General features: G+C 34.5%; 4 protein-coding genes across 6 annotated transcripts in view; 3 read left to right on the top strand and 1 right to left on the bottom strand.

Annotated features, from left to right (window-relative positions):
- LOC135129375 (uncharacterized) overlaps nucleotides 1–17149 on the bottom strand; it is a 194230-nt gene that overhangs the window by 84038 nt on the left and 93043 nt on the right. The window lies entirely within an intron of this gene.
- LOC135129363 (fatty acyl-CoA reductase wat-like) lies at nucleotides 973–4255 on the top strand. The gene is made up of 8 exons (XM_064056512.1): nucleotides 973–1403; nucleotides 2144–2553; nucleotides 2604–2843; nucleotides 2951–3099; nucleotides 3183–3292; nucleotides 3352–3597; nucleotides 3648–3828; nucleotides 3875–4255. The coding sequence occupies exons 2-8, from the start codon at nucleotides 2362–2364 to the stop codon at nucleotides 4194–4196; spliced, it is 1440 nt and encodes a 479-aa protein (XP_063912582.1). The 5' UTR covers nucleotides 973–1403; nucleotides 2144–2361; the 3' UTR covers nucleotides 4197–4255.
- On the top strand, nucleotides 6293–13081 carry LOC135129457 (fatty acyl-CoA reductase wat-like). 3 transcript variants are annotated; one of them, XM_064056610.1, is made up of 8 exons: nucleotides 6293–6329; nucleotides 10128–10375; nucleotides 10427–10666; nucleotides 11769–11917; nucleotides 11985–12094; nucleotides 12151–12396; nucleotides 12449–12629; nucleotides 12675–13081. In XM_064056610.1, exons 2-8 carry the CDS (start codon nucleotides 10190–10192, stop codon nucleotides 12994–12996), a joined length of 1434 nt encoding a protein of 477 aa, XP_063912680.1. In that variant the 5' UTR covers nucleotides 6293–6329; nucleotides 10128–10189; the 3' UTR covers nucleotides 12997–13081. The 3 variants fall into 3 exon arrangements, with proteins under 3 accessions (XP_063912680.1, XP_063912678.1, XP_063912679.1); XM_064056608.1 differs by lacking the exon at nucleotides 6293–6329 and adding an exon at nucleotides 9827–9996 and having other exon boundaries at nucleotides 10123–10375; XM_064056609.1 differs by lacking the exon at nucleotides 6293–6329 and adding an exon at nucleotides 9827–9996.
- LOC135129736 (fatty acyl-CoA reductase wat-like) lies at nucleotides 15122–16942 on the top strand. Its single transcript, XM_064056981.1, has 7 exons — nucleotides 15122–15313; nucleotides 15365–15604; nucleotides 15720–15868; nucleotides 15919–16028; nucleotides 16078–16323; nucleotides 16373–16553; nucleotides 16606–16942. Exons 1-7 carry the CDS (start codon nucleotides 15122–15124, stop codon nucleotides 16940–16942), a joined length of 1455 nt encoding a protein of 484 aa, XP_063913051.1.

Consider the following 17149-nt stretch of genomic DNA (forward strand, 5'->3'; position numbering starts at 1 on the left):
GTAGAACCCCCATTCATATAAAAACAATGTTTAAGTGAAATTTTAGTGTTTGTTCCTTGCATATGAAATAAACACTTACAAAAAGCCTAATAACTGTTTTAAATAGCGTAAAGTTTTAGGCTTTCTAAGAAATAGACACCGTTAACTTGGTCATTGCTACTGAAAACAAAGTATCGGCAACAATGTTTATATTTCTGGCATATTTTTTAACCTCTAATTTAATAAAATATAACCTAACGAAATAAGTTCTGGAAATTTTTATTCTTCTGCATCGAATACCAATAAACTCACTAGATTTTCATGGCCAACCCAACTATATAAAAATCGTAAACGGATAATAAGAGATGCGATTGTTCTGTCTTGTTGCAGCTAAGATCTATTCGGTTTAGTCCTCGCATATTTATCATTGCTTGTTGCTTGTGGATTTAATACTTCTATCTGATTTTTGGACAAATTGAGGTCGCTCAATAGCAGTAGGTCACTGAAAGCACCGATTTCCACTATTTGTATCATATTTGAACTCAAATCTATAGCTGCCACGCTTATATTTTTTAAAGTGGCTTTTTTGATTAATTTTATGTCACTCCGACTTATTTTTAACATATTTATACCTTGGAATACGGTTTCATAACACGAATCTTCTAATATTTTCACGTTGGAGTAAATAATATAAAGTATATACGCATCACCTGAAAACTGAAATAATTCGCAGCAAAGTTTGGATAACTATACGTCGGTAATCAAGACTACACCAGCAGAACTCTCGGTGTATATTTCATCTGAGTTATATTTTCTATATCCGTCATTGTACTCTGCTTTGTACTGTGCCATCGCTATTTGACACTCATTACATCTAGATTTCGCGTTTAGAAAAAAAAATGCGACTGCAAAAAACGCCCCGTACATGTTTTAGAGTCTTTCAATGCGTTTTTAGTATACGCATCGACGTGTCAGTGCATTAAATTGCGTTCTTGTGTAACACCTACCTGCATCAGTTAATTGAGTTATTACAAAAGACGCTTTATCATATTAAGTAAATTAATTGTAATACGCTTATTTGCTACATAGTAAGTAATTCTGTATTTCTGCCACATCTACCAAAAGGTGGAGAAGCGCAAATTTTTAATGACAAAAATAGTCAACAAACACAACGGGAACGTCAAAGGAGACCATCGCCCCCAAACCAAGTGTGACCTTCTGTGAATGGCACAACAACTCAACTTGCATCAAAATTGTTACATTCGGTGTAGAGCTCGTTAGATGCATGATGTGTCTGTTAGAAAAGTTCATTTCTACGTCGGTTCGATTTCAAATTTCTTTGTTGTAAACCGAAAGGTCCGTGTGCACTTGAAATTGAATTTTTCAGAGAACGGAAGGATTGTGTTAAAATTTTCCTGAAGGTGGTAAGTGGTGTTTTTTTTTTATTAGTGACATCTCAAAATTTTGCGGAATACATCCTAACCAAAACACGACACTCCGTAGTTGTAGTTTATCAATGCGTCCATTGTTTTCAATAAAAAAACACAAATTAATTTTACAAAGAACTATTTTATTGAACAAATCAAGAATAACTCACCCGATTTTTATGAAAGTGTTATAACTTTGGACTATTCTTTAAATTAAACGTGAACTGCGCTCTCATTCTAATTTTTTTTTTTTAAGTTTAGTTCCAGAAGTAGAATTAAAAAAAGAGTCTGTAAGGAGTCAACTGTAATAATCAACCACAATCACAATTGTTTTTAAGATTCTCTTTTTTGTATAAAATAAATCATTTCTTTGTTAAAAATTAGGTTCTCAGAAACATCGGCGAATTATTTTTTATAAAAGCTGCACATGCTCGCTGCGCTCGCATTCTAAGCTTTCTTTTTTTACAGTTTAGTCTCATAGAAATGATTAAGAAAGTATGTCAGATAAACTGTCTAGTTTTTTTTAATACCGCTTTTAATTACGGTAAATATGTCTTGCTATAAAAGACATAAGAGCATAAGACATAAGAGCGAAATTTAATATATAACCGGAGTGAATAAAAAACGGAATTTAAACTCAACTTGCGTCATTCCCTGAAGCCTGCACACATTATACAACGCAAAAAAAAACATGAAAAAGTACTTACTTTAAGAAAATAAATAACGTTTCTTTGTAGATAACAACAAATATTAAAATGAGATGATGTTTATGTACTAAATTCGTTCCTTTTTGAACTACTACAATAAAACGCAGAACAGAATTATCATCACATCACGGAACTAAGACTAACAAAATAAAAGATCTCCCCAGAAGTAGATCAGCTTTCCCTTTGCACCCCAAAAACACTGAATAGCTACAGGACCAGCGAGGGCGTCCTACTTTAAAACCATAAACATGGCTCTGAGTCAAATCCAGGAATTTTACAAAAACCAGACAGTCTTTATCACCGGAAGCACCGGCTTGTTAGGAAAACTTGTTCTTCGGAAATTATTAACCAGTTGTGAACCGAAAAAAATCTACCTTCTTATAAGACAACACAAAGAAAAATCGCCAGAGGAAAGACTTGAAGTACTCCTAGAGAGAGCTGTAAGACTGAAATAGTTCGTATTTTCTTTAAATAGAAAAAATGTTTGTAGGACCTGAGACGGGATAAATCGGAATTCAAAGGGAAGATTTTTGTTATCGAAGGAGACTGCAGTTTACCTGGACTGGGAATCTCACAAGATGATAGAGATACTCTAGTGAATGAAACGACTTGTATTATTCATATTGCAGCTACTATAAAATTTAGTGAACATTTACGAATGGCTGCATATGTTAATGTTCGGGCTGTTCAAGATCTCCTTCATTTGGCAAAACAAATTCGTGACTTAAAGGTATGCATGGAAAGTTTTATACACTTTCTGGTATTAAAAGTGAAGTCAGCAATTTTATGATAATTACACAAAGTAATTTGATTTAACTAATTTTTTCGTTACATTAGGCTATGGTGCACGTTTCCACAGCTTACTCAAACTGTAACCAAAAACATTTAATAAAAGAACAATTCTATGAGCCTGGAATGACAGCCACAGAGCTCTTGAAAATGCTGGAGTCAATGGATGACGAAACAATAACAAACATCACTCCAGAGTAAGTAAAAGTTTCACGAAAAATGTGAAGCTTTCTTTATTCATTTTAGCTTTTTATTTCAAAATTTTACTCAATTTTTCCAGACTTCTAGGTTCTTGGCCCAACACCTACACATTCACCAAAGCTGTGGCCGAAAATGTTATCAAAACCGAAGCTCAAGATATGCCAATTTGTATCGTCAGACCGGGGATTGGTAAGTTAAAAAATAAGACAAATAAAACTAGAAAGAAGTTATTGGAGCATTGTTTTCAGTGATAGGCGCTTTCCAAGAACCTGCACCAGGTTGGCAAGACGGAATTCAAGGTATCGGTGCCTTTCTCATAGGCGCGTATCTAGGTTTGATACATTGCCACCTAGCCGATACTAAACCTATATACCTGATACCATCTGATTACACAACAAATATTATTTTGTCGGCTGCGTGCCACGCAACAGAGAAGAGTTCCCTCCCACCCATCTACAACTATACAGGTTCTGAGAAAAATCTGTTAGCGAAAAGTAAGCGTCATTTATTTAGATTCATTCACAAAATTTGTAACATTCCATAGCTAAACTGTACGAGTATGGAAAAGTAACAGCAAAACTCTACCCCAGTGTACACGCCGTTAATGCATGCTTCTTGATTTCTACCACAAACAAGTACTATCTTAAATTCCTCCAATTCTGGCTTCATCTCGTACCAGCGTATATTGTGGATCTGATTTGCCTGTGTCTTGGAAAAAAGCGAAGGTAAGCATTTCTGTGTACAAACAATTTCACATTAAAGCATTTTTAGATTCGTCAAAATGTACCAAAAATTACACAAAATGTGTGACGAAGTAGAATACTTTAACGTGAACTTTTGGAAATATGAAACCAGAAATAGCGAAATGTTGTGGAAAGCCTTGACGGAAAAAGACCGGGAGTTGTTTCCGTTCAACATGGATAACCTGGAGTGGAACAGTTTTTTTGAAATTTGCGTAATATACGCAAGGATACATTTCTTGAAAGATCCGATGCATACTGTACCTCAAGCCAAACGAAAACGAAAATGCATTACATTCTTATATTATTGTATTGCTTTTGCACTTGTGTGTGTCCTGTGGCGTTTATTTTGAATTGTTATACTAATTTATTTTATTTATTAACTATTATTATTAAATTATGCAAATTTTGTTACAAATTATATGGTTGTTCTTACCACTTGAGTGTTAATTTTAAAAACAATATTGTGTTATAAAAAGCAAACCCAAAAATTCGCAAACTTAAAAAATCGAAAAACTGAAAAATCAAAAACCTGAAAAATCGAAACTTTGGGAAGTCGGGAAATGGCAAAATAAGAAAACTGATTAATTGAGAAATCGGAAAACTGAAAATTCATAAATTCAGAATCAACAAATCGAGAAATGGAAATTCGAAAATTTAAAATATTGGAAAATTGAAAAATCGAAACATCAAAAAATTCAAAAACTGAGACATCGAGAAATCGAAAAATCAAAAGATGGATTAGAATTATTCCTCGTCCTTTAAAACACACAAGGACACAATAGTCAAACATACTTCTTACTGACTTACGTAGACCTTTCACTTAATTAATATTTGTAACTGACCCAAAAAAGTGTGGACCGGGGTAATTGCTTTGTGACGATTAACCAGATTTTTTTGCAGATCTTTCAAAAACACCTTGTACAGCACAAGTGAACAAAAAATGTAAGTTAATCATGGGGTCTATAAATTTAGTATCTGAAGCCTTGAAATGTTACGTAGAAACAATAATCAAATGCAAATATAGTTTTTTCAAAAAACAACTAATATAATAGGATGCTAATTCATGCATTTTACGTAAGTGCACGTCGTGGTAAGTTTGTTCGTTTCTGAAGTTACTACAGTAGGGTATAAAATTTTCAGGTGTAGCGGCGGAATATTTTGGTAAATTTCTAGTAATAAAATGAAGAAAAAAAAATTATTAAAAATATGCTCTTATTTAATATTTAAACATAAATCGTTTTTTATGTGTCTGTTATATTTTTAGGAATATTTATTGCATTAAATTTGTAATTCTAACATCCTACATGTGTGAAAAATTTACATAATTGTATAAAAAAAAGTAGATTGGCTATTTCCGCGGCACAATCCGACACTGCGCTGAACGGTCAAGAGCAACATAACGGCGTTCTACTTCAAAACAATTAACATGACCCTAAGCCAAATACAGACTTTTATAAAAACCAGACAATCTTTATAAGTGAAACGATTGGCTTGTTGGGGAAACTTGTTCTACAGAAATTATTATTAACCATGTGGGTTCCGATGAAAATCTATTATAAGACAAAACAAAGGAAAATCGGTAGAGAAATTTTTGTTATCGAAGGGGACTATGGTTTATCTTAACTAGGAATATCACCGGATGATAGAGACATTCTTGTAAATGAAACCACTTGTATTATACATATCGCAGTTACTATAAAATTTTGCGAGCATTTAGAAGTGGTTGCATACGTTAATGTTCGCGCTTTGCAGGATCACCTCATTTGGCAAAACGAGTTTGTAACTGAGGTATGCGTGGAAAGTATTATATCTTTCTAGTAAACACGTAGTAAACAAATTTTGCATAATTTCAGAATACTTAAACAATGTATATAATTTCAATACATTAATTTTTTTGCATTAGGTTATGGTGCACGTTTTCATAGTTTAGTCAAACTGTAACACAGAACAGTCTTGGAATGACAGCCACAGAGTTTCTTGAAAATGTTGGAGTCAGTGGATGATCAAACAATAACAAAAACAAGTTCTCTTACCCCGATATACACTTATAACGGGTTGTAAGAAGAAACTAGTTAAATTCAATTAAGTTAAATTAAGACCAACAGACTACGATTAAAAAATCTTGACAAAATCATGTGTCTTAAACAACTACAATAAAAGTTTTCGTGGATTAGAATTCGCCAAATATTAAATCGTAAATTAATAAGTCCCGATCAGAAACGTCAACGGTGTCACTGTTGTATGAGGCGGTTTAAATGACCAATCTTCATTTTCATCTTCGAATTCTGTAAACGACATCGTTGATTCTCGTCACGACACTATATGGACCGTCCCAGTCTGGTTTTTCTTCGGAGATTATAGAACCATACCAAATCCCATCTCTGGAATCGACGTAATCTATGGCCTCCTTTGGTTCTTCACCCGGAGAGCCGAACAAGATACCACAAGGCAGACGAAGTTCTCTTCCGAAAACTTATGCTTGCGTAAGTGCTCTTTACTTGCTTTTACTAAGTACTTCCAAACGCTTATTAATAAGAACGTTACTAGTCGCCTTCTCCAGGTCCATGAAGAGTTACAAAAAAAATGAAAATGCTTAAAATTTGGTGCAAAGTAACAACGTGGATGATCTAACTAAAATTATACTTATTTTGTTAAACTTACGACAAGTTACAATTCACTCCATTTCCATTATTTCGCTATGAAAATCTGTATCATCAGCTAGAGAGCGGATTTCTAGGTTTAATGCTTTTTGTGAAAAATGTAAGCACTTCAAAACTTTTTTATCTCTGTAACTATGATACAATTTGGAGTCCTTTGATAATTTTTTTTTTTATGCTTATTTGCTTTTATTTCAATTTTATGCATATTAAAACTTATATGCTTATTTAATGCTTTTTTCGACAAATATGAGTTTTAAGGCATATTTTGTTCAAATGCCGGCCTTGTCGGGATGACAAATACTTGTTAGTTAGGCGTATCGTATCGTATGCATTTTACCTGGACTTGACCATTGAAGTACACTTACTCAAGACCCTTTCTGTGAATAGGTTCCGGTCGTTTGGGTAATAAAATTTTATTATAGGATTGGAAAAATACTCCATAGATTTTATGACTTTAAATCCTTACTTCCGTTGATAATGAATTAAAGCTTTTAACCAGATGTTCTTTTTCGGCAGTTTGCGGCAAGACCGTACAAGATTTTCTAGAAAAAAGGATTATTGTACCGAACTACCTACCTTAAAATTTTTCTAATGGAAACTTTTAAGTAAATGAACCGTTTATTTCACAACCATCAGTCTATCGCATCTGTCGTAGTACAGTGTTATACGTGGTTCTCTCTTGTTACATGTTGAGTTCTTTTTGGTAATATTACTAATATTTTAAAAGAACGCCGAAAGTAAAATCGACGCCGGATGAGTGGATAAGGGATTTTCCAGAATTAAAATTAGAAAACAACAAAATATTCTGCAGAGCTTGTGTGAAAACCGTAAGCCCACTATTTTTTTTTATCTATTTTCCTTTGTTAATCCTGTATATGTACGTTGTTTTAGATTCAAAGTAATAAAAAATATAACGTGACGCAACATGTCAGAACGACTCTTCATGTAGAAAGGAAGAAAATGTTTGAAATTTCTAAAATTAAACAGCAGACCATACATGAATCTGTTGGATCTACTTCCACAAAAGATGAGCAGTTTCAGTTTAATTTGGATATATGTAAAATGATGATCCAGTCCAATATACCTTTAAAAAAATTGGAGAAAGGCCCTCTTCAAGAATTCCTTTAGAAACACTGCAATCGACATATTCCGGTTGAAAGTACTCTCCGAAAAAATTATGTAGGCCCAGTGTTTCAGCAAGTTTACAACGAAATTAAACATCGCATTGGAGATAATTATTTATGGTTCGCTGTCGATGAAACAACCGATAGTTGTGGAAGATACGTGGCAAGTTTAATTGTTGGAATCTTAAATGAAAATTTCCCTAGTCGAGGGTATGTAGTAAGTTTGAAAATGTTAGATACAACAAATGGCAATACGGTTACCAGATTTGTAAATGACAGTCTTACGTCACTATTTTTGCCAATAAAATTTTATTGATGATCTCGGATGTAGCTCGTTATATGTTGAAACCAAGGAATAATCTAAAAATATTGTACCCCAATTTAATTCACTCTACTTGCATTGCCCACGGTATAAACAGTGGCTGAAGGAATACGTTTGCAGTTTGAAACTGTTAATAAATTAGTGGCAAATGGTAAAAAGATTTTTGTTAAAGCCCCACTAAGAGTGCAACATTTTAAGGAAAAATTTCCAAACATACCATTGCCCCCAGAGCCGATTATAACGAAGTGGGGAACATGGTTACAGGCCACATTTTATTATGACAAATATATCAAAGAATTTGAGGAAGTTGTTACGGAATTTAGCGAAGATTCTTCTCAATCGATTAAAGATTGCATAAATATTTTGGAAAACAAAGATTTGCGACAAGATCTAACTTTTCTACGAAACAATTATCAATTCGTATGTGAGGTAATAGAAAAGTTAGAAAAACCCAACATGTTGTTGGTAGATGCTATAAACTTAGTGAAAGAATTTAAACAACAAGCAAACGCAGTAAGGGGTGATATTGGTACTAGAGTATCTCAAAAACTTGACGAAGTGTTAAATAAAAATACAGGTTTCGGTATTCTTTCCGACGTTGCTCGTGTTTTACAAGGCCAGAAGGTGGAAAATTTGGAGTTAGATTCAACATTAGTTGCAAAATTTAAATTTGCGCCAACAACGAGTGTGGATGTTGAACGCACATTCTCCAATTTTAAACACATTTTAAATGATCCGCGAAAAAATTTTACAGTGGACAACTTGGAACATATTACAATCATAAATTGTTTTAAAGAAAACTGAAATACGTGTGTAAAATATAAAGTCTAGGATTATTGTAATAATATTTTATCCAAAGTTCTAAGTAGTGTTCTTTGGTTTGTAATATGATTGTTTTTAATGTTTTTTGCTTAAAATAAAACTTTTTTATTGAAAATGTTGTGCATATTTAAGCGCTTATTCTTAATTTTTTTGTGCTTATAAATCCGCTCTCTAATCATCACCGTCATTTTCAAATTCAGATTCTGAATCAGATTCACCTAGCGAAATAATGAAAGGAGATCTATACGCTGACAAAATTAAAACATTTGTTTGCTTGATTAAAAAATTGCGTCTAATAATTCTGATCTAATAAATGAAGTAGCAAAGTGGCAATGCAATCCGTTGAGATCATATTTCGTCCGACAAGATTCGGTGTGGGTTAAACTCAACAATTTATTTCTTAATAACTCAAATTTACACGACTGATTACACAGCGATTATAGGTGATCTTGGTTTCTGGGGTGCTTAGGATTTAATTTCATATCAATTATAATATACACAGCGATTATGTACAAAATAAATCTGGCGCAACTTCACACCGGGGCTATAGGTTTATTCGGTAACACATGGTTTAGTCCTAACATATTTATCATTGCGCGTGGATTTAATATTTCTATCCGATTGTTGGATAAATTGAGGTCGTTCAAGAAAAGCAGTCACTGAAAGGAAAATTTTCCACTGTTTGTGTCATATTGGAACCCAAATCTACAGCTACCACGCTTAGATTTTTAAAAGTGCATTTTTAATCAATTTTATTTCATTTCGACTGATTTATACCTGAAAACTGAAACAATTCAGACGCTCTTTGACAACTACATTTCGGGTTTATGAGAAAAAATAAGACTCCAAAAATGTCCCGCTCATGATTTAGAATCTTTCAATACATTTTTACTATACGCATCGACGTCTTACAGTAATTATTTCCGCCACACCTACCAAATGTGAAGAAGCGGAAAATTTTGGGAATTTCTAATGAGAAAACTATCTGAAAACACAACGGAAACGGTAAAAGAGACCATCGCCCCCCCAGCTCAAGTGTGACCTTCTGCGAACGGCAAAACAACATTTGCCTGCAGAAGTGCGAAGATGAATGACGCGTTTGCAAAAAAAGTTAATTTTTAAGTCCGTTCAACCTGAAATTTTTTTGCTGTAAAACGAAGCGTACGTGTGCACTTGAATTTAAATTGTTCAGAGGGATTGTGTCAAAATTTTTGTGAAAGTGGTAAGTGGTGTATTTTAGTGATCAAATCGAGAATGGTTCACCCCATCTTCCTGAAAATTCCATAAATTTGGTCTAATTTTTTTAATCAAACCTGAACTGCGCTCGCAATGTAACCGTTTTTTTAAGGTTAGTCCCAGAAACATGCAAGAAACTTTGCACCCCTAAAACACTGAACAGACTTAAAGCCATAAACATGAGTCAAATACAGGAATTTTACAAAAACCAGACAGTCTTCATAACCGGAAGCACCGGCTTGTTAGGAAAACTTGTTCTCCGGAAATTGTTAACCACATGTGAACCGAGAAAAATCTACCTTCTTATAAGACAACACAAAGGAAAATCGGTGGAGGAAAGACTCGAGACACTCTTAGAGAGCGCTGTAAGACTGAAATAGTTTGTAATTTTCTTTAAATAGAAAAAATGTTTGCAGGACTTGAGACGGGATAAATCGGAATTCAAAGGGAAAATTTTTGTTATCGAGGGAGACTGCGGTTTACCTGGATTGGGAATATCGCACGTTGATAGAGAGACTCTAGTGAATGAAACCACTTGTATTATACACATTGCAGCTGTTGTAAAATTTAACGAGCATTTACGACTGGCTGCCTACGTCAACGTTCGCGCTGTGCAGGATCTCCTTCATCTGGCAAAACAAGTTCGTGACCTGAAGGTATGCATGGAAAATTTTACTCACTTTCTGATATTGAAATGAAGTCAGCAACAGTGGCGGCTCGTGAAGTTTTCTTCAGAGGAGGCTCAAATTTGAAAAGCACTACTTTTTATATCTTTTATTATCTGAATTTTTTTTTTCGTCATGCCCACGAAAAGAACACTCTTGCGTTGACAGATAAATTATATTGCATCGATTAGTCTTAATCTAAATTATTGGCAATGTTTTGCTTACCAAGCATTTCTAATTTAATCGAAGAAAATATGTGTTCCTGTGATTTTTCGTGCCTTTCTATAGCTCGTGACAAATTTTGTAAATTATTATAGCCTGTTTTACCTCAAACGGAAGATTTATCACTTATAAATAATACACAATTCCAACAGTATAATTTGTTTCTTAAAACCGAAGCCGTTAACTATTTAGTTTTATTATAATTATTTTCATGAAATGCTCTGTTTTGTTTCTAATTGTAACTGTCAGTACCATTAATGGGAGTGATGGTGTTGGCCTCCCCTTTTGTACCCTTACCTACGTAAAGCCTAAACACCACCACCACTGAACAGGGAGCTCGCGAAACCACCTCAATGTTTTTCCTACTTACACCCGATTGCGCCAACTAATAAGAAAGAGATAAAGTTATCTGTACGACTTGATCTGAAAAGAGATGAACTAGCCGGAGGCTAGCGGCTTGGAGCGGCAGTCCGATCAACGTTTTAGCCAATGCAATACAGACTGACGATGCGTCAAGGTCTACGGTCTCAATAGCAAGATGCATTCTCGGCGGAGGCTAGCGGCTAGCAAGCCTCTGCCGCTGAAGTCAAACGCGGAGTGGTGTGAATTATGATTGTGAGGGCGCAAATATAAATTTTTTCGACATTTTAACCTGATATATGATGAAAGTAAATGAAATCAAACAAAATATTCTGAAAAAAACCAAATGTCTAAAAAAATATAAATTCTTTCATCGAAAAAAAATAGAGGAAGCTCAGCTCCAAAAAATAGAGGAGGCTCAGCCTCCCCTGCCTCCTCTGAGGAGCCGCCACTGGTCAGCAATTCATGCGTTTATAATACTTATACAGTTATTTAATTTTTTTTTAATTAGGCTATGGTGCACGTTTCCACAGCTTACTCAAACTGTAACCAAAAAGATTTAATAAAAGAACAATTCTATGAGCCTGGAATGACCGCCACAGAGCTCTGGAAAATGCTGGAGTCAGCGGATGATGAAACGATAACGAACACCACTCCAGAGTGAGTACAAAATCCACAAAAAAAATCAGTACCACACGTATTTCAAAATTTGACGCAATTTTTCCAGACTTCTCGGTTCTTGGCCCAATAGTTACACATTCACGAAAGCTGTGGCCGAAAATGTGATCAAAACCGAAGCTCAAAATTTGCCAATTTCTGTAGTTAGACCGGGTATTTGTAAGTTTTTGATTAAACAAATAAAACAAGAAAGAAGTTACATTCATTGTTTTCAGTGATGGGCACATGCCAAGAACCCGAACCAGGTTGGCTGGATGCAATTCAGGGTAACACCGCCTTTTTTATAGGCGCGTATTTAGGTTTGATACATTGCAACCTAGCGCACCCTGGTACTACCTCCTTGATACCATCAGATTACGCAGCAAATATTATTTTGACAGCAGCGTGGTACTCAGCTTCCAAAAGCTCGCCCACATCCATCTATAACTACATAGGTTGTAACAACAATTTAATGACAGGAGGTAAGTTTCGTTTAATTTTGAGCTTCATCTTTCAACTTTTGATAATTCAAAGGCAGGCTCCACTATTACGCGAAATTATTCACCCAGTTGTATCCCAGCGTGCACGCTGTTAATTTGTACTTCATGATCTTCACTGAAAACAGGTACTATTTCAAGTTCCTCCAGTTCTGGGTTCATCTCGTACCGGCGTATATCGTGGATCTGATTTGTTTGTGTCTAGGGAAACAACGAAGGTGCGTATTTTCGTGTACAAACTTCTTTACACTAAGCATTTTCAGGTTTGTTAAAATGTATCAAAAGTTACACAGGATTTGTGACCTAGTTGGGTTTTTCAACGTGAATTTGTGGAAATATGAAACGAGTAACTGCGAGATTATGTGGAAAGCGGTGAAAGAAAAAGATCGGGAGTTGTTTCCGTTCGACATGGAGGAGTTTCAGTGGAAGAGTTATCTTAGAAGTTGCACAATATACGGGAGGACCCATTTGCTGAAGGATCCGATGGACACTTTACCTCAAGCCAAACGAAAACAAAAATTGATACTATTCTTGTATTGTTGTATTGCTTTTGTACTCGTATTTGTTCTGTGGTGTCTGATATGAATGATTTGATAATTTTGTTTTACTTACTTTTTTGTGTATGTGTGTTATAGTGTTGATTTATTATTTATTATACATGTTATTAATATTATTGTTGTTAATGTTTTTTTTTTTTTAATAAAAGATAAGCCGCATCATTACTATCTTAAATGCAGTCGGGTTGACAGATAGCTGACCTTTAACTTGGTAATATCTTACTATCAAAACAACTCTTTTTGAATCGTCTTTTGACGATTTTCGAAAAATATCTGAACGGATTTGTTTGTAGTTTCCCAACTCTAGAAGTAACTTTGGCTTCAGTTCTTTAAAAAATCGTACGACTTTTAAAGCATCGCCAAATGAAATACGCAAATTTTTAGAATTTAAAAAAATCGAATTTAAGACCGAGTACCTCGAAATTTTTGGTTTAATAATAATCAGTACGTCAAAATCTATATCCCAGAATTTTTCATGGATTTTTAGTCAACTTTTCCAAAATTTCGATTTTTCAATATGAAATTTTGGTCATTTTTTGACCATCACACACCGGAATTTGTTGTGGATTCCGACCTCTAGAAGCGCTTTTCGGTTTCAGTCGTACAAAAATTCGTATCATTTTTCCAGAATGGCCAAATGAAACACCGATAATTTTTAGAAGTCCAGAAAAATTCGATTTTGAGACCGAATATTTCGAAAATCTTGGTCCGGAACTACAAATATGCTATATTTTTTGAATCAGTACATAGCGTTGTATAACCAGAATTTTTCGTTGATTTTTAGTCAACTTTTCCAAAATGCCGATTTTTCAATGCTCCCCTGAAATTCTGAACCGTCTTTTGACGATTTTCGAAAAATACCTGAACGGATTTGTTTGTAGTTTTCGAACTCCAGAAGTAATTTTCGCTTCAATTCTTTAAAAAATCGTATGACTTTGAAAGAATCGCCAAATGAAATGCGCAAATTTTTAGAATTTTAAAAAATCGAATTTAAGACCGAGTATGGATTTTTAGTCAACTTTTTCAAAAGCTCCGTTTTCCAATATGAAATTTTTGACCAATTTCGAAAATTACGGATTTTAGAATTTTTGAAAAATTCGAATTTGAGACCGAATATTTTTGAAGTAGGCCTTCAAATGAACCAAATAAAAAGATTTTCTATAAACGAAAGCAATATGGACAAAGCTAGGATTTCAGAAAAGTTTTAGTTCGTTACTAAGGTGAAAGATTAGTAGTTAGTAATTCCCGTCGTTCTCGTTGTCCCTTTTTATATTGTAAACACTTGTTCTTTTATGTTTTCTGTAATTGGGTTAAATACCTCAAGAAAATTTATTATTATTATTATTATTACGATTAAGCACACAGAATGTGCACTTCAGAAAATCCACACTTTTACACACGAAACGTCCAGATTTTTTGAAAAAAAATCAAAATTATGAAACAAGATTTTGCAGTTTAAATGGAATCTGCAAAAACCGAATGCTTTGAAAATTGTGAATTACTCCATCAAAAATTAAAATAAAATCCAATGTTTTATATAATAAGCGGAAGCCGAAGCAATAAAAAAGTCTGGGCGACCATCGGTATTGTTTGACTCTCACGTGTACAATCTCAACAAGTGTTACCGCTTACACGGCATACGTGAGTAAACTTTTCGTTATTTTATTGATTATAAATCAATATTCAAGACGACCTAATTCCTTTTCCCGAAAATTTACTCTTTAGACCAATTTTTTCACACTGTAAAAAAGACATAAACCATTCTATTTTCACCGCCTGCTCTAAATATATCTTCAACTCTGCATCCGTTCATTTTTAAGAATGCCACGAAGATACTAAATTTTGAAAAAAACGGTAATTAATTTTACAGAAGCGTAAAATTTTGGACAATTTCTAATGCCAAAAAACGCAACGGGGACACCAAAATAGACCACTGCCTCACCGAATAAAGTCTGACCCAGAACTTAGGCCGACAAAAACTTGCAAAAATTGAAACATTCACCAAAAAACTGGTTAGAAATAAGATGATTTTAGTCGAAAAATGAATTTTTAGAATCAGTCGGTTTCAGATTTCCTGGCTGTGAAGTGAAACGTCCGCGCTTTTGAATTTGAATGTTGGAAAATTTTTGTAAAGTGAGAAGTGGTGCTTCAAGATGACTTTGAGCCAAATACAGGAATTTTACAAAAACCAGACGGTCTTTATAACCGGAAGCACCGGCTTGTTGGGGAAACTCGTTCTTCGGAAATTGTTAACCACATGTGATCCGAAGAAAATCTATCTTCTTATAAGACAACACAAAGGAAAATCGGTAGAGGAACGACTGGAGATACTCCTAGACAAGGCGGTAACACTGAAATATTTTGTAATTTTCTTTAATTAGAAAAAATGTTTGTAGGATTTGGGACGGGATAAATCGGAATTCAAAGGGAAAATTTTTGTGATCAAAGGAGACTGCGGTTTACCGGGACTGGGAATATCACAGGATGATAGAGATATTTTAGTGAATGAAACGACTTGTATTATTCATATTGCAGCTACTATAAAATTTAACGAGCATTTACGAATGGCTGCATATGTTAATGTTCGCGCTGTTCAAGATCTCCTTAATTTGGCCAAACAAGTTCGTGATTTAAAGGTATTTCGGTATATATTATACATTTTCTGGTATTAAAATGTAGTCGATGATTTTTGCATAATTTTATAACACTTTCATAAATTGATTTGATTTAATTAATTTTTTGTTACATTAGGCTATGGTGCACGTTTCCACAGCTTATTCAAACTGTAACCAAAAACACTTAATAATAGAACAATTCTATGAGCCTGGAATGACAGCCACAGAGCTCTTGACAATGCTGGATTCAGTGGATGATGAGACAATAACAAATAGAACTTCAGAGTAAGTACTTTAGAAGCCACTAAGTTACAATATTGACCCAATTTTTCCAGACTTTTAGGTTCCTGGCCCAACAGCTACACATTCACCAAAGCCGTGGCCGAAAATGTTGTCAAAACCGAAGCTCAAGATCTACCAATTTGTATCGTCAGACCGGCTATTCGTAAGTTAATAAATAAATCTAGAAACACGTTATCAAAGAATTCTTTCAGTGATGGGCGCATCCGAAGAACCTGCACCAGGTTGGCTGGACGCAATTCAGGGTAACACTGCCTTTTTCTTAGGCACGTACCTCGGTTTGATACACTGCAACCTATCAGATACTGACCCTATATATTTGATACCAGCTGATTACACAGTAAATATTATTTTGGCGGCAGCGTGCTATTCAACAGACAAAAATTCCCCTCCAGCGATCTACAACTACACCGGTTCTGAGAAAAATCTCTTAAGGAAAAGTTAGTGTGGTTTATTATTCTGCTTCATAAAACTTTTACTATTCCATAGGTAAACTCTACGAATATGGGAAATTATGTTGCGAACTGTACCCCAGCTTGCACATGGTTAATCTGTGCTTCTTGGTCTTTACCACAAACACGTACTATCTTAAGTTCTGCCAGTTCTGGCTTCATCTAGTGCCGGCGTTTTTCGTGGACCTGATTTGTTCGTGTCTCGGAAAAGAACAAAGGTAGTTTCCTCTGTACAAACTTTCCTTTTCTTTACAAAAAAATTGTTTGCAGATTTGTTAAAATGTATCAAAAATTACACAGAACGTGTGACGTGATAGGGTTCTTCAATGTGAATAAGTGGAAATTTGACACGACTAATTGCGAAATTATGTGGAAAGGCTTGAAAGAAAAAGATCGTGAGTTGTTTCCGTTCAACATGGAGAACTTGGAGTGGAAGACTTTTTTGGCAAATTGTATAATATATGCAAGGGTTTATTTCCTGAAAGATCCAATGGATACGTTACCTCAAGCCAAACGAAAACGAAAATTGATCATATTTTTGTATTATTGTATTGTTTTTGCACTTTTGTATATGTTGTGGTCTGTGATGTTTAACTTGATTTATTAAATTAATTTGGTTGGTGGCTTTTGGGTGTGCTGCAGTATTAAGTATTTATTTTTGCAAATTATATGAAAAATCATAGGTCACGCTTTTCAATCTTGAGACAAAAAAACTTAATTTTGGGTTATCACGAGGTAACTACGGAACACTAACATAGATCGTTGCCCTGTCGAACGAAGCTGACGTAAAAGCTAGAACGGAAAAACAAACAAC

This window comes from Zophobas morio, unplaced genomic scaffold, assembly GCF_036711695.1.
Source record: "Zophobas morio isolate AGI-343-1 ecotype UQ-CSIRO unplaced genomic scaffold, CSIRO_AGI_Zmor_V1 ptg000016l, whole genome shotgun sequence".
NCBI classification, from domain to species: domain Eukaryota; kingdom Metazoa; phylum Arthropoda; class Insecta; order Coleoptera; family Tenebrionidae; genus Zophobas; species Zophobas morio.

Excerpts from the sequence above, each read along its gene's own strand:
- LOC135129363 (XM_064056512.1), top strand. The coding sequence starts at position 2,362 with ATGGCTCTGAGTCAAATCCAGGAATTTTACAAAAACCAGACAGTCTTT. Across the intron at positions 2,554-2,603 it reads AAGTACTCCTAGAGAGAGCT|GACCTGAGACGGGATAAATC; the intron begins GTAAGACTGAAA and ends AAATGTTTGTAG. Across the intron at positions 3,100-3,182 it reads ATAACAAACATCACTCCAGA|ACTTCTAGGTTCTTGGCCCA; the intron begins GTAAGTAAAAGT and ends CAATTTTTCCAG.
- LOC135129457 (XM_064056610.1), top strand. The coding sequence starts at position 10,190 with ATGAGTCAAATACAGGAATTTTACAAAAACCAGACAGTCTTCATAACC. Across the intron at positions 11,918-11,984 it reads ATAACGAACACCACTCCAGA|ACTTCTCGGTTCTTGGCCCA; the intron begins GTGAGTACAAAA and ends CAATTTTTCCAG. Across the intron at positions 12,630-12,674 it reads TGTCTAGGGAAACAACGAAG|GTTTGTTAAAATGTATCAAA; the intron begins GTGCGTATTTTC and ends AAGCATTTTCAG.
- LOC135129736 (XM_064056981.1), top strand. The coding sequence starts at position 15,122 with ATGACTTTGAGCCAAATACAGGAATTTTACAAAAACCAGACGGTCTTT. Across the intron at positions 15,314-15,364 it reads AGATACTCCTAGACAAGGCG|GATTTGGGACGGGATAAATC; the intron begins GTAACACTGAAA and ends AAATGTTTGTAG. Across the intron at positions 16,324-16,372 it reads GAAAAATCTCTTAAGGAAAA|GTAAACTCTACGAATATGGG; the intron begins GTTAGTGTGGTT and ends ACTATTCCATAG.